We start from the raw sequence: 15,865 nt of genomic DNA, 5'->3' as shown, positions 1-15,865 counted from the left end.
TATTTATTGTTTTGTGATAGTGTAATCAGGAATTAAATCTATTCTTATGAAAAAGAAAATTCTCATACCAAGAACTCCCCTAAAAATCTCATAATACTAAAAGAAAAAAATACAAAACTACTTTGCCAAATGCAAGAACCCTGTAATAGTAGAGTCCTAAACGATTTGGCTTCCTTTTTCCTTTGGTATTTACTAATTCACTGAAACTTTACAAACCATAGAAATCATCAGAGTTTGTATATCTTTTCCCTTAATCTATGTAAAATCAAGCAGTTAGGAGCTTAAAGAAAAAGAGTTTTGGGGACTACTAATAATTTCATGACATATGAAAACAGAAAGGGAAAAGTGAAAGTGGGAAATTCCTCTGAAATAGAAAGGGTGGAGGACCATCCCGTATAAATAGCCCACACTCATGGAAGAAGGACATTCAACCTCAAGCCCTTGCCGCCTCCACTTGGGCTCCTAGGGAGTAAAGGCAACGCTGTTCCTGTCTTCATCATGACCTACAGGTGGATCCTCCCAATGGCCCTCCTGCTGTGTGTCTCCACCACGGCTCTTTCTGTGAACTATGACTTGCTTCGGTCCCAACTAAGAAGCAGCAATTCAGCATGTCAGAAGCTCCTGCGGCAGTTGAATGGAGCCCCTCAACGTTGCCCCGAGGACACAATGAACTTCCAGGTCCCTGAGGAGATTGAGCAAGCACAGCAGTTTCAGAAGGAGGATGCCGCATTGGTCATCTATGAGATGCTCCAGCACACCTTGCGTATTTTCAGAAGAAATTTCGCTAGCACTGGCTGGAATGAGACCATCGTTGAGAACCTCCTTGTGAAAGTCCATCTGCAGATGGACCGTCTGGAGACAAACCTGGAGGAAATAATGGAGGAGGAAAGCTCCACCTGGGGAAACACAACCATTCTGCGCCTGAAGAAATACTACGGAAGGATCGTGCAGTACCTGAAGGCCAAGAAGTACAGCCACTGTGCCTGGACAGTGGTCCAAGCGGAAATGCTCAGAAGCTTGGCCTTCCTTAACGGACTCATAGATTACCTCCAAAACTGAGGATCTCCCAGCCTGCACCTCGGAGAAGGGACAATGCTGACAGTGACTGCAGGCGTCCTCACCAGCAGAGGCTCTTGACGTGACTGACAGCTAAGACACTGCACTGGACAGTTACAGACTTTAAATTTTTTACTAACTTATGAATTAACTTATTTATTTATTTATTTATTTATTTAAACCTTTACCTTGGAAATAAATTATTTATGAAACAAAAGTCAACATGGCTGTTTTAATTTCAACTTGATTTATAGAACCACCCACATTAAAAATTGCAAACCACCTGTAAAATGTTCTTTGTAAATGTGCCTGCAAACTAGTATAGTTTCTGGCCCCTGCCTTCAAGGAATTTAAAATCCAAGGGAACCACACGGAATATACAAGATAAGAGGTGAGAAGGGGACCTCCACCGTATAGGAGAAGAAATGCCGCCTGAGCCCCCATATAAACGGAATTGAAATGGGAAAGACAAGCAGGGGCTCTGGACCCAGAGGATGGGGCTGCTGCTTCTACCCTGTGCCCCGCTCTCTGGCCCCACAGTTACAATCTGATGGCTCTCAGGATGTCCAGAGGAATATGTCAGCTCTTGCGTTTGCCCGGAGCTCATCCCTACTATCTGCGGGATGCTCTGCCTCCCCGCTCCCCCTCAACCCCACAGGATTGTAAAACATTTCCGTGCCCCGCAAGCCTAAACAGGGCAAGTCTCAGCCACTTCTGGGACACTGCTAAGTGGCATCCCTTTATGGTACTCTTCATGGGATACCCAAGCCATATGAGTATGTCGGGGAACCGGCGTCTCTGTCTCCTTCCAGGGCACAGACACCAGAGGGAGAAAGAACTCTGCTTTATACCCCTGCCATCTAGCTGGGTTTGTTATTTTTCCAGAGATGCAAGTCTGCAGCCGGGCCCCCTTGTCCTGTTCATCAGAATTCCTGGAAAATGGTACCCACTTTTCCTGCTGCTCTGCATCTCCGAGGCCACACTCTCCCCAAACCCAAGGCCAAGGCAGGTGCAGTGGATTAGCTCCAGTCTCAGGCCAGTGAGAAACCGGGAAGCAGGGGAGACAAGGAAATTCAGGTGGGATAGAGAGTGCGCTGAGGTTCCCAGAGCTTACACTGGGAAATTGGAGATTTCCTAGGAGCTCTTTGGGCCCCTGACAGCATGGCTGCCTTTCTGTCTGTGCTGAACCCCTTGGGAACGTGCATTATTATGCCTGTTCCTGCCATGAGCAGCTACCATCCAGGCAGTGTGCCGAGCTCTGATGTACGTAACCGGATTTAGTCCTCTTCACAAGCATCCCTCCGGTAGGACCACGAAGTGATGGCTATTTTGCAGGTCAGGAAACTAAGTCTCAAAAAGGTTTAGTAACTGCCTCAAGGTCACACAGCTAGTGAGTGAAGGTCAAAAAGGGTACAAAGGGAAGAATCACATACAGACTTTATTTGTCTCAAGGCATTTTCTCCTGGGGAAGCACAGAGCTCTGAGTTCCCTTTCAGGGATTCAGCATTCAGAAGAAACCTCAGTCAAGGGTTCCTGAGAAGACAGATTGGGCAGAGCCCGGAGCTCCCTCTTCTGACTGACGGAGGTAACACACCGGCTGTGGACCCAAGAAGTGCCATCCTGGTGGGTCTGCTGCCTTTGTTGTCCCAAGCCTGTCAAGGTCCTCATAAAACAATAAACCTCCTCACTCCCTCCATCCCCCACACGCTACAACTCCAAACCACCAGCTCTGCCATTTCCCTTCACAGGCCTGCTTCCTTTTGACTTGGAGTCAAAAACAAGATGACCGTGTAGAAATGCAGAGTAATCGGCAGTGTCTAGAGCAACCAAGAGGATAGCCAGACTCTCTGTGCCCTGTCCAGTTTACCGCCCCCCAACAACTTCTCTATGATTAACAACAAATGCGTCACAAATTAAAAATACTTATATAAATGAATGGATAGACCATGTTCATAGACTGGACCACCCAATGGTGTTATCATTTTAGTTTTTCTCACATTGATTTACAGACCTTATGTGATCCAAATAAAATTACAGCCAAGTTTTGTGTGGAAATGGACAAGCTGAGTCGAATTGGATATGCAAATGCCAGGGGTTTGGAATAACCAAGGAGATTTCAAAGAAGAATACAAATAGAAGCCTTATATTTCCAAATAGCAAGAATTATTATAAAGCTATAGTGTGCTGATGGAGAGTGCAGAAACAGACCCATCCAAATACCATCAACTGATCACAATTATGGTGTCAGTTAACTGAACTGGAGGAAGGAGTATGCTTCTCAACAAATGGAGCTTGGACAATTGGCTATGTATATGGAACAAAAGAGAACTTTGACTCATCCCTCAACTTTACGTAAAAATTAATTTGAGATAAATCATAGACCTAAATGTAAAAGCTAAAACTATAAATATTCTAGAAGAGTACATATAAATGTATCTTTTTGACCTTAAGGTAGGCAAAGGATTCATATACAGGACACACAAAATCCTCATCCATTGTAGGAAAGATTGATACATTGATCTATATTATGATTAAGAGCGTCAACCATCAAAAGACAACACTAATAGAGTGAAAAGACAACCACAGAGCGCATGGAGTAATCGAGAAAATGAAGTGTCAGACTCATATCCTGAATAAATTAAGAATTTCTAAAAATCCATTACAAGGGCAGAAAGAAAAATGGAGAAAGACTTCAACAGAGTCTTCACAAAAGGGTTAATAAGCACCTGAAAAATGTTTTCAACATAATTATTTCTTGAAGAAATGCAAATCGAAAACAATAAGCCTAATTACAAAACAAGTGTTGACAAAGACGTGTTTTTTAACCGGAAATTACATAGTTTTCATTGGAGAGTGACTTGGTTACAGACATATTGGATTAAAGGACAGATATGAGCTACCTAATGTACGATGCCACTTATATAAAATTCAAAAACAGACAAAGCAAATATCTAGTAACAGAGACCATAGATTCGTGGTTACCTTTGGCCTGGGGCTATGCAGTGGGAGAAGGCACAGCAAGATTTCTGAGATTCTGAAAACGTTCTATATATTGATCTCGGTATCATCTATACCTAAAAATACAACAAGATATATACTCATTAGTGCATTTTACTATACGTAAGTTATAAATCAAAAACAAAGTTTAAAGAAAGGAAACAACCTTCCTACCAGGGCTGCTCCTGCACAAGCTCTTGAACCTCTGAGGTCATAGCTACAAGCCACCATTGATGGTTTAAAGTCTCTTCACAGCCTTACATGCAGTGGCTGACTTTTTCTCTCATATATTTGTTACCTGTAAGGTAAATATTATTTTCAATATTATTACTATTACTAAATAGGTTATACAATTTTCCCAAGAAGACACGGTCATTAAAAGTCTGGATTAGAATACCAGACTGTCTGCGCCCAACCAACTCAACCCAGACATTTCTCCCTTGTCCCGTTGCTTCTCTTCAATACTGACATTTTTCTGCCTCCACGTAGGGTCCCTTCCAGGAAGCAGGAAAGACAGACATTAAAGCAATGACCGTGTTTAATTACAGCTCAGCAGAGACAGTGCAGCGAACTGAAGACTCAGTGCCAGTGAAGACGCCGGACTGGGAGGCAGGAGAAACCCTGCTTTCTGACGAAATCTGTGGCTGTGGTGAAATCAAATGATCAGTTTTGTGTTTTCTCATCTTTAAAAAAAAAGCATAATCGTAGTAACCATCACATAGGATATTTTAAGAACTAAAGAAAATAAGATTGCAAGTTACTGAGAGTCTGAACATCGTAAAAGATACCTGCTTTCACATAATACTACAGATCATAATCGTCTGTATGGTCCACGGTCAACCAAGACTCGCCAAGAGGAGCTGTGATTGCGGCTCCCCTGACGCTCTCGGTGACGGGCACACTGGCGCCCCCTAATGGAAACTCTGGGACGGGGCGGGGTCTGCAGGCCTGTGCAGGAGCAGAGCGCAGGCACACGGGGTTAGAACCGCGCCTCACCCAGCAGAGAGAAAGCTCAGAGCACAGTGGAAGTATTTTCTGGGCATCCAGCGTGTTAGCATGTTGTCTCACAGAAAATGGCCGCTCTGCTATTCACAGGATAGTATGAAGAAATGCTGCGTTAAGTATTTCATGCTCAAACACTTTTTTTTGAGAGGAAATTTAGCTTGATGTCGTCACAGTAGACGGACCCAGGAATCAGTCTAATGTGGACTTGATAAGAGCAGAGCAGCAACTCAAAAGGAGCTTTGCATTTGACTGTATTCCATTTTCCCACTCCATAAAAGAAAACAAGGATGCTCCCCCAACTGCAGGCCAATCGGGGAAGTACCACTGGAAAAAAGTAAAAATATCCTACTGCATCATAGAACAGAAAGAAACAGCATTGTTGTTAACTATTTAATATAAATAATTGTGCTCAGTCCCGTTGTGTTTAGGTCTCCTTTTCAGAAGTCTTGTATGTATATATCTTAAGACTACACAATAGTATAACCAACAAAATTTGCATAGCCAATAAATAGTTCAAAAGAGTTACAATTAATTGTAACAGATGATAGAAAAAATAGAACATTTTTCACACAGATTGGGCTTAATTAGTGTATTAGTTTCTACTAATTGTCTCTTAATTAGTCCTATGGTTGTTCTGCTGATACGGTAGCATTTATGTTGCAAGAAAGTAAATAATCAAAGTAAGATATAATTTCAAGAAAACATCTATTCACATTTTTATGTTAAAGTAGTAACACATGTAAAATTATTGATTATAAATTATATCTATATAATTTTTTTGGTCTGGTTTGCCTATGTCTCACATTGGTTCTCTAAAGAGCTGGTCACCTTACACGAGGGACAAGATAGATGTTTTAGAAAATCTATTTCGCATGATGGCCAAAGATTTTCAAGATCTATATTTTAAAAATAAATATGCTAATAGCAAATTCATTCATTGGGATTGGCATAATTATTCCAAAGAACATTTTGTTTTCCATGCATACAATTTAAGCAATAACACAGAATGAAATATTCTAAACACACAAAAAAAGTTTCAAAGTTAGAAGTTAAAACGACTTTGTAACCACAAAACTTCCATCTTTCATCCTGATGCTTTTCTAAAACAGAAGTATTTAAACTCTATTCAAACTTACAATTTAATAGATGATGCTATACAGACAGTGATAAAATCAGAGAAACCAAAATGGAAATTTTGCAAGGATTTTATATGTTGTTATGTTTCCTGCCAAAAAAATTAGCTGTTGGAGGATCACAAGAAATCACTGGAAGTCCGATGCTGGAATGCTTCTAAATTTAGTTGAAATATAATTATAACAAGGAATCTGTGTCTTATTTGTGTAATAAACTTCCAAAGAAATTCATAGTTCTACTAGGAAACTATATTAGATCTGAACTACTATCAAGAATATAAGAAAAATACTTTACCTTATTTTTTGTTTATACACCATTTGTAGCCCATTGTGAACAAATATGTCAGACTTAGGGATGTTCTCATTAAGAAAAATGACAAAACAATAGAAAAAAGATTTATTGACTTTATTGAAATGAAAGAAAAACCTGGAAATGTTTAGCTTATGAAATTAATAAACGGAAAAAATATAATATTGACATAAAAATTCTCTTGGCCAAGGATAGGAAAATAGCAGAAAGACGGCAAGTGCATACAATAATGAACAGTCCATTATTTCCCTCAGAAATGATGATGCTAAATTTGTGCATAATTTATTCAGCTCATAAGGTTGATTTAATCTGCAACAACGCTGCTTTTCTGACTTGAAATATGATAACATTTTTAAGTATTGGACAAAGGATAAATGCATTTTTGTAGTTTTGCCTGTCTGAAAAACTACCTTAAAAACATTTAGAGAACCTGATGGGTCTCAAGGTCAAATGCAGTCATGGCGCTTCACACACAAACTACAGCTGTGTACCAAACACTGCAAGATATGACATCAAATGACAATGTACATTATGCAGGAATCTGAAGCAATTTGGCACCAATACATTATACATTTGTGTACAATTTCACTTGGTGGGATGATATTTAGAACTGAGTGAGATAAGTTAATAATGCTCTACAATGAAAAGAACTCATCTACATAAAAAGCAGCCGGCTTCACAGAAGGCCCACCCTTTGGCTTACAACAAATGAGAGACAGTAACTTTGAACATATGTTGATGAATGTAAAACGTAACAGACATGAGTGCACTTCCCAAATTCGAAAATAAACAGAAACAAAAATTATGAAATTGGAAATGTAGGAATCACTGAATGAAATATCAATGATTATGGGATATAAGCATATTTTAGAGGATAGGAGTTTATAGAATCCTAATTTCGACTTGGAGATGGAAATACAAAAAAAAACAAGTGTCTTCGGATTTATTTACTTTCAATGAATGAAAATTTATTTTCAATGAATGCATCTGATTTTCAAAAAGCAGCCACTGACTTGGCTCCTAAATTTTTGGAGGATTGGAGTTCTACAGAAATTTCATTTTAAATGGTTTTAAGCAAGATTCGTCGTCAGTAATTTGGAACATAAAATCGGTTTCCTGTTTGGATCTTCTTTTTTTTTTTTTTTTTTTAGATTTTTTTTTATTTTTTCCTTTTTCTCCCCAAAGCCCCCCGGTACATAGTTGTGTATTCTTCATTGTGGGTTCCTCTAGTTGTGGCATGTGGGACGCTGCCTCAGCGTGGTCTGACGAGCAGTGCCATGTCGGCGCCCAGGATTCGAACCGACGAAACACTGGGCCGCCTGCAGCGGAGCGCGCAAACTTAACCACTCGGCCACGGGGCCAGCCCCTTCCTGTTTGGATCTTCTAAAATGATTCACCGATTTGGTTTAGTGGAACCTTATCCAATTTGGCAAGTGGCTTTGAACATTTTATAGAAAATACTAGTCACAGGGGGATGTTGCAAATGAAACTTCAGTGAGCTAAAGTTCATTAAAATTATTTCAGATCACAAAAATTTCAAAAACAGCAATTCTTAACAATGAAAACAAGATTATCAAAGAAGTATATATAATTTACTTGTATTACAGCAAAGGAAGTAAAATTATAACGAAATCTGGTTTGGATATATTTAAAAATTTGAAACTTAAAACAGTGTTGTGAATTTTAATACAGTTTTTAATATGCTTTCAGCACCTTTAACGCTGTAGGAAAAATTAGCTAGAAAAAAAAATAAAAACAATTATACAGGGGGAAATAGTTTGCCTTTTGCCTCAGGCTCCAAGAAGCCTGACCCAGGCACTGGCCAAGCCCCCAAGTCATTCCACTAGAGTCCCAATATTCCGAAGATTTGTGTCCACATTGTAGCTGCGTCTCCGTTTCCCCGAATTCGTGTCTTTCTCCCCAGAAAGCCTCGTGAACCTGGAAACAGCCCACAGCACGCTCTGACCTCGAGCCGCCGGTCCCCGAATGAGCGCGCGCTCTTGGAAACGGTGTGGCCCCGACCTTCCAGGAGAAAGGGAAGGATGGACGCGGGCAGGCGCAGGCAGCGGAAGGCTCTGGCGGGGCCCCGGCGGAGCTCCCCGCGGCGTCGGGCCGAAAGGAAGCGTTTGCTCCGCGTTGTCCCGCCCCGCGCGGTCCCTGAGCCCCGCGGCGCCTCGCCCGGGCCGGGCTCCCGCGGACGGCGACGCGCCGGGTCTCCCCGTGTCCGCGGCCGGAGCCCCAGGCGGGTCCCGCTGGGCGGGCGGCGCCGGAGGGTCGGTCACGGCGAGTGCGGGCGCCCCCTGCCGGCCGCTGGGGGCAGCGGAGGGGGTTTGCGCGCGCTGTTGAGCGGTGGCCGCACGCTCGGTGTCACCGTTGTCCCCTGAATCACGGAACTCAATGGCGTAATCTATTCGCTAACGGTGCTGATGATGCCTTACTCCAACGCACCCTGGTCTCATCAGTGTGAAAAACAGGAAATCTTCATGCTTTTGAGATCTGTGAAATGGATCGCTTCTCCGTCACACCGGAATGGCAAGACCTGCTTTAACACGTTTGACTACAAAATAGGGGACATCAAAATGCAGAAGTCACAAGCCGCCTGTTTCTGTCATCAGATTCTCAACCTCATCCGTACAGACTGCAGTACGGATCTTCAGCCTATCCCACACCGAAGACTACGTACAGCTTGGAGTAAGATCTGCGGGTTAAAGGACTCTGCAGCCAGTCTGGAGCAGCGGGATGAAACGGAGGCAGCAAGCCGAAAATCTTCTGGCTTGTCCTTACTTGGGAATGTTGTCCCTAAGTTCTTCCAAGGAATCAACAGCTGTCTGAAGCAGAAGGAATACAGCTGCTGTGTCTCCAACATTGTCGGTGGGATGAACGAAGCAAGCTTTTCCCCACTTACTAAATTCCAAAGACAATCAGGAAACAGAACTGGTCTTATGACTCCCCAATCAATTGAATTATTGTATGTTAAATCCAAGAAAGGAATCTACACCAGATTTTCTGAGCCAGCTATAAAATACATGAAATCAAAATCAAGGTTTCATATTTCAAATATACTGAGTTGAAAAAATTGTTCAAAACAGTAAGTGATCTATGTTTACCTTATGATAATACATTTTTCATCTATCTTTTCCATTTGGGGGAGGGCATTTGCTGTCTCTAGAATGTGAAATGTAACTTCTCGTGGAAAACCTTCTTCGTTACATGATGTTGTTACAGACCTCTGTCTGTTAAGGTAATGTTAGCTGCTCAAACAGATCAACATGAAAATACCAGGATTTCAGCAGCACACAGGCTTATCCTCCCTTCATGGACCACCTCAGTGCAGGCATTCCTGATCAGTTGACTCCTCCGGTCGGCTCTCCTCCAAACAATGATTCAGGGACCCAGGCACCTTCTACTTAGTGCCTTGGCCATCTTAAATATGTGAGTTTACATGTGGCTTTGGCGCTTTGGTTTATTCCACTCAGTTGTAAAAGGAAAAAGCCTGGTGGGCCACATGGGCGTGTTTTCATGGGCCAGACCTGTGTAGAGAAAACCTAACCTCTAACACACTCACCCGGCCAGGATTCGTTCACAAGGCCCCACCTAACTGTGAAGAGACTGGGGAGAGGAGTCTAATTTGCTGACCAGTGGGAGGAGATACAAGTTTGACGAATAAGACCACACGGTTCGTTTTTAAACTATGGGCACTAATGCCATTTTTCAAAGAAGCCAATTTTCTTGCTTGCGTATACTTTATCCAAAAACTTCTGATGGCAAACCTGACTGCACAAATTAAAACCGGGTGAGGAATGTGAGAGGAGAGCGTGGGGATGTTCACAACATTATTGGCCCCTAGAAAGGGAGATTCACGAGAACTCCCAAGGGCCTATGTTAAAGTTGAAACACACCCGCTTCGGGATTGCAAGTACACTTGGAGTCCTTCCACAAACCCGGCCCTGCTCAAACTCTCTGCTGGCTAGAGGCCATGCAGATCACCCCACAGCCCTCCTATGCCATCCGCCTCTCAGCCAGCTCCTGACAGAACGCTGCTGGCCTTTTATTGATTTCTAGGAAGCTCTAGGCTGAGAGATCTTATCCATTCCCTCTGCTCCCGGGGCCATGTATGCAGGGTGGAAGGGCTTCGTCAGGATGCACGAGCTCCTCTCACTGCCTATGGTGCTTCATCCAGAGAGCTACAGCAGCGCAGACTGCAGAGATCCTGGACCCCAGAAATCTGGGGACACAGTCAGCAATGTTCTGGGAACAGCGGGACCACGTGAACACAGACAGTCACACTCAGAACCTAAGAAACGTGCTAAGTAGGAATAACTGCATAGGGAGTGAACGACTGGTAACAAGCCGGCTCTTCCTCTTCATTTTTTAGAAAAGCTGTTCATTGTCAAGGATGCAGCAAAACAGAATTAGAGTGATCGGGCTTTGCAGTTAGACTGTCTTGGGTTTGAATCTTGACCTCATCACTTGGTAACTGTGTGGCCTTGGATAAATCACTTAATGTTTCTAAAGCTCATTGTCCTGATTAAGGCGTGAAGGATAAAAATGACAAATCTGCATTATAGAACTGTTGATATCATACACTTTCTCATCAGATCAATTTACAATCAGAGAAAAACAAAACCATAGTTTGGACCCTTGGTGGAGCTCTGCAATATTGATGTCATCAGTGTTCCTGCTCTGGTCCTCCAAAGGATGGGGACTTCAGGAACTGGACAAGGTTGATGGTGATCCTTGCTGGTATTCTGACCCTCAGAGCTGTGAGTGTGTTCTTTAGTTTCTAAAATTCATCAATCTGTCCTTGATCCCATAAAATAGGACCAATAGCATCTGAGAGATGACTGTGTGCCAGGCACATAAAAACCCTCACTATCACCCCGGGTACGAGTTGTTACTGATGAGAAAGTATAGACTCAGGTTAAGTCATTTTCCTTACAGCTCATATGGTTAAAAGAGCACCTGGAATTGACTTCAGGTCTTTCTCACTTTATAAGCAGCATCTCCTCTCTCAGTGTGCTGCCTTTCCACAATGGAAAACACCATTACAAGCTAATCTCTTGTACTGTAGATGACGTGGACAGCAGGTTTCAACATAGGCCTTTTGTTCAATGTGAGCTGCGGCCTTGACATCATGACAGGGACATAAATGAAGTTTAGGACTACTGAATATCCTTGACATGTGTGTTACTATGCAGGGTCCTTCCAGCTTAACAGCAATCGTGACTATGTTTCAGGTGCAACAAAATAAAAGCCTAATCATATTTCTCCCCTTGATGTCACTACTAGGCCAAAGGCATCATCATTCCGTAATCTTCCAAGCCAGAAATATCACCACCATCCCATTCTGTATCCTTCTTATGCAACAAGTCACCAAATCCCATCTGAAACAGAAGTCTGATCAAACGCTCAAATGAATCTGAACACTTGTTCAGAGAACTGAGCAAGAAAAGGCAGGTTGCTCATTCCTCACTCACCTGTCATTTTAGTCTCAGAAATACAAGTTCTACAAAGGGTTGGGAACTTAGCCCAGCCCAGACAAAGAGGGCCATCTCAGTAAAGGGTGCTGCAGCCCCCTGACCATGTGAGGATCCCTCAGGGGAAAGTATATTCAGCTGCCAAGCAGAGAATGCCAGTAACCACAACATTGTGAGTGTCTCAGCCCACTGGATTCCTGTTTCCACTGCCTCGTCCTAAACCCACTCACACTGGGACAGCATTTTGCAAAGTTTTCTCTCATCCAGAACCTCGTTGGAGGTGCAGTGAGGAGCGATATTCAGGTCAGAGTTGGGAAGTGATGTCATGCAAGCCGTGGTGAGTAGCAGAGATAGGACCTACAGTCGGTTCTGAATGTATAACCAGCGATCTTTGTGTCATAGTCCATCATCTAAGTTACACCTTGTCGCCAGTCACCCAAGATGGACAAAGACCCTCAACACTAATAAGGCTTAAACAGAAACTTTCTTTTCAGTGCCTTTGTCCTTTGCGAGTGACTAAGCTCAGTATCAAAGAGAAGAGAGTTCAGCAAACGCAGAAGATAGGGATGAGAAACAAAAATGGATCTGGCCATTTATGTGCCATCTACAAGATAAACAATATATTACCTTATTAAATCCTCCTGTCAATTTGGTGGAACACTAATTCTATCAAGTCCATTTTATGAATAAACAGACCAGCACCCTAAGAGGTGAAGTGACGCATCCAGGGTGCACACTAGTGGCTGGCAGAGCTGGGATTTGAGTCCAGGTGTGCTGATGGAGATTCTTATGCCTGGCAGCTCTGAGCAACTGTCACGCTTGCTTCCTTCCAGGTGGCTGTGGGCTGTCAGGATGGGTCAAGTGCTCGCAGAGGCCTGGAGCCCTGAATTCACAGAGAGGCTCTGCCCTGCTCACCCTGAGCCTCACTCCTGCCCCTAATTCTCCTCTCATCCTCCCACAGCATCCGTCTAGGTCATGAGCAAATCTTCGGTCACCAGCATGAGTGCATTCAAGTCCCCCAAGGATTCTTCCCCCACTGCTAGTTTTATTGAGATATAATTGGCATATAACATTATATTAAAGTGTACAACATAATGATTTGATGCAGTATACATTGTGAAATGATGACCACAATACGTTTAGTTAACATCCATCAACTCGCATAGTTAAGATTTTCTTTCTTGTGATGAGAACTTTTAAGAGCTCCTCTCTTCAACTTTCAAATATCAATAGATTATTGTGAACTATAGTCACCACGCTGTGCATTACAGCCCAGGACTTACTTAGCTTGTAACTGGAAGTTTGTACCTTTTGACCACTTCACCCATTTCGACCAATCCCCAACGCCCACCTCTGGCAGCCACCAATCTCTTGCACTTTTTATGCCCTTAATGTGTATTTACTCATTTAGTACAATGATTCTTTGAAAATACTACCATTATTGTCCCTCACATTAAAGAGGAGGAAACTAGGAAGTGTCGTATTTATGTTATTTGCAAAGATTCCATTACCAGCAAATTGCAGAGCTGGGATCCAAGCCTCAGGCTCTGCCTCCAGAAGCACATTCCTTAACCACTAAACTATTCTGTATAAACTACCATGGCAAGCTGGATCAACAGTCCGAAATAATACAACTAGCTGTGTTGAAGAATAGCCACTCACCTGCACACAGCACTTTGCGTGTGGTTTCACACATACTCTTTCGACTTACGTTCCCTCACATGCAGCTCGGAACACTGTGGGGAGGTGTGCAGTCCTGAGAAGGGCAGGTTCTTGCCCCAGAGACACAGCTGGTGAGGAGCAGCGTCAGATTTGGTATTAGGATGGTGGATTAGGGCCTATTACTTTCTTATCCATTTCACAGAGGACGGTGGTAAATAGAGGCCAGGAAGGGTTAGATAAGTAAGAGTCTTGTAACCCCAGTGAGCCCAGATAAGCACATTTCACATGTTTGGTACTAAGGTTGTCAGAAGTCCTAGGGTAGCTTGTCTCTGGACTCAATGCAACATGCCCCTTAGAACCCTCTGGGTCTTAAAGACAAATGCTGTATGATCTCACTCATATGTGGATCCAAAAGAACCGAACACTGTTGCAAGGAACTCTTCACAGCCAGACTTGGAATCTCATTTCCAGAAAGTTCTCTCCTAAATATCCTTTGATCCAAATACATCTCCAGCTGTTGCAGCCACTGATGACGTCCAATGTGGAATTTCTCCAAGAGAGTCTCATCCCAAACATCCTGGGCCCTTTGTACTGAAGATGCTGCAGAGACATCTCACGGACAACAGCGTGGTGCAGGCTCCCTGGAGCTGGCCAGCATCCCCCAGCATCTCAGGGTATGTGATGTCAGATTCTGCAGGAATAACAGACGGGAAAGATATTGGTGGAGGCATTTCACAACCCAGACAAAAAGGGGGCGTGGCCAGAGAGTGGATATAAATTCCTTAAAATTTTTCCTGTCACATTTGTGTAGACACTTTACCAAAGAAGATATGCAGGTGACAAATAAGAATAGGAACAGATGCCCATTAGTGATTTGGAAAATGCCATTTAATACCACCATTAAGCACCACTGCACACTGACGAGAAGGGTTAAAACTACAAAGCCTGAGCGTACAGAGTGTTGGAGAGGATGTGGAGCGATGGGACTCCCCTTCACTGCTCGCGGGAAAGTCGAATGGTAGAACCATGTTGGAAAACAATTTAGCCGTTCCTTGAAAAGGGAAACCTACACTTCCATATGATTCAGTCCTTCCATTGCTACCTATTTACCTAAGAAAGATGGAAACAAGACTAAAATTTACTGAGTATGGTTCACATAGGCAAAAATTTTACTGTGCTTTTTATAACTGATTTCATCTCCTCTATTCACTGTCCCATAGGAAAAGCAAACAAGCAAGAAGACAAACAAAATACCAAGAATAGTTTTTGAAATAAACAGTATTCTTAGGGGACAGCCCCGTGGCTGACTGGTTAAGTTCACGCGCTCTGATTCGGTGGCCCAGGGTTTCAGGGTTCAGATCCTGGGCACAGACCTACCACGTTTCGTCAAGCCATGTTGAGTCAGCGTCCCTCTATGGCAGAACTGGAAGGACCTACAACTAGAATATACAACTATGTACTGGGAAACTTTGTGGGGAAGAAAGAAAAAGAGGGAATATTGGCCACAGATGTTAGCTCATGGGTAATATGAATGTGTATATATATATATTTATTTACTAAAATAAAGAAACGCAAAGGCATAGAGCCTGGTGCAAAGTAAGTGCTCAAAGATTGTTATGCAAAGGTCCGGTCTACTTTACACTATAATTTCTCCTTTTTTTGCCAACACGTGCCATTCACTCTCGTCGTGGTCGGTAAAAATTGCCACTGACACACTTTGTCATCTCTGCACTACTGAAATGTTTTGAGAATTAACATCCACCTCCCCTTCTCTTAGTGCTCAGAGGACTATTTTTGAATTGACAGTTTTGACCTCTAAATGGATACACTGAGAGATCGGAGAATAGAGCTGGGGTTTCAGGTAGTTCTTTACAAAGTCTGATGTTCAACAAGAAACAATATTGATCTTTCAATAAAGATCAGATGATCGACAATAAATAGCTGTTTTCTGCAGCGGAAGAAGAAAAAATTTACTTAGTGAAAAGAAAATTTGGACGTGGTATGATGTAAAGAAAATTGCCCCGGCAGACGCGTGTTCTCAGATTTCTTAGATAAACCTTTAACTTCTGAGAGTCCAGGTGATTTCTCTAGGTGATGTTGGCCAGTGATGAGAAGATAGGAGACTTGGTCCAGTTGCTGTCTGAAGCCATTTCCCTACCTGGGATCCTATGGGAAAGGTCTAGAAGAAATATATCTTGGGGTAGACAGTAGGTATCTCTCTGTTA

The 15,865-nt window shown here is 42.8% G+C and overlaps 1 protein-coding gene and 1 long non-coding RNA gene across 2 annotated transcripts; one reads left to right on the top strand and one right to left on the bottom strand.

The window, feature by feature from the left end:
• The first annotated feature begins 475 nt into the window (after positions 1 to 475).
• On the top strand, positions 476 to 1,166 carry LOC100052658 (interferon beta-like). Its single transcript, XM_005613568.3, has one exon. The coding sequence runs from the start codon at positions 499 to 501 to the stop codon at positions 1,057 to 1,059; it is 561 nt and encodes a 186-aa protein (XP_005613625.1). The 5' UTR covers positions 476 to 498; the 3' UTR covers positions 1,060 to 1,166.
• Positions 1,167 to 3,993: 2,827 nt separating this feature from the next.
• On the bottom strand, positions 3,994 to 4,947 carry LOC138920392 (uncharacterized). Its single transcript, XR_011431490.1, has 4 exons — positions 4,842 to 4,947; positions 4,523 to 4,697; positions 4,228 to 4,351; positions 3,994 to 4,130 (listed from the first exon to the last, which is right to left on the bottom strand). It is a non-coding gene; the product is annotated as an uncharacterized lncRNA (long non-coding RNA).
• Positions 4,948 to 15,865: the final 10,918 nt, after the last annotated feature.

The sequence above is a fragment of the Equus caballus genome, chromosome 23 (assembly GCF_041296265.1).
Source record: "Equus caballus isolate H_3958 breed thoroughbred chromosome 23, TB-T2T, whole genome shotgun sequence".
Lineage (NCBI taxonomy): Eukaryota > Metazoa > Chordata > Mammalia > Perissodactyla > Equidae > Equus > Equus caballus.
This window is presented reverse-complemented; position numbering and strand designations above follow the sequence as displayed.

Bases quoted from the DNA above. Each gene is read 5' to 3' on its own strand.
- LOC100052658 (XM_005613568.3), top strand. From the start codon at position 499: ATGACCTACAGGTGGATCCTCCCAATGGCCCTCCTGCTGTGTGTCTCC.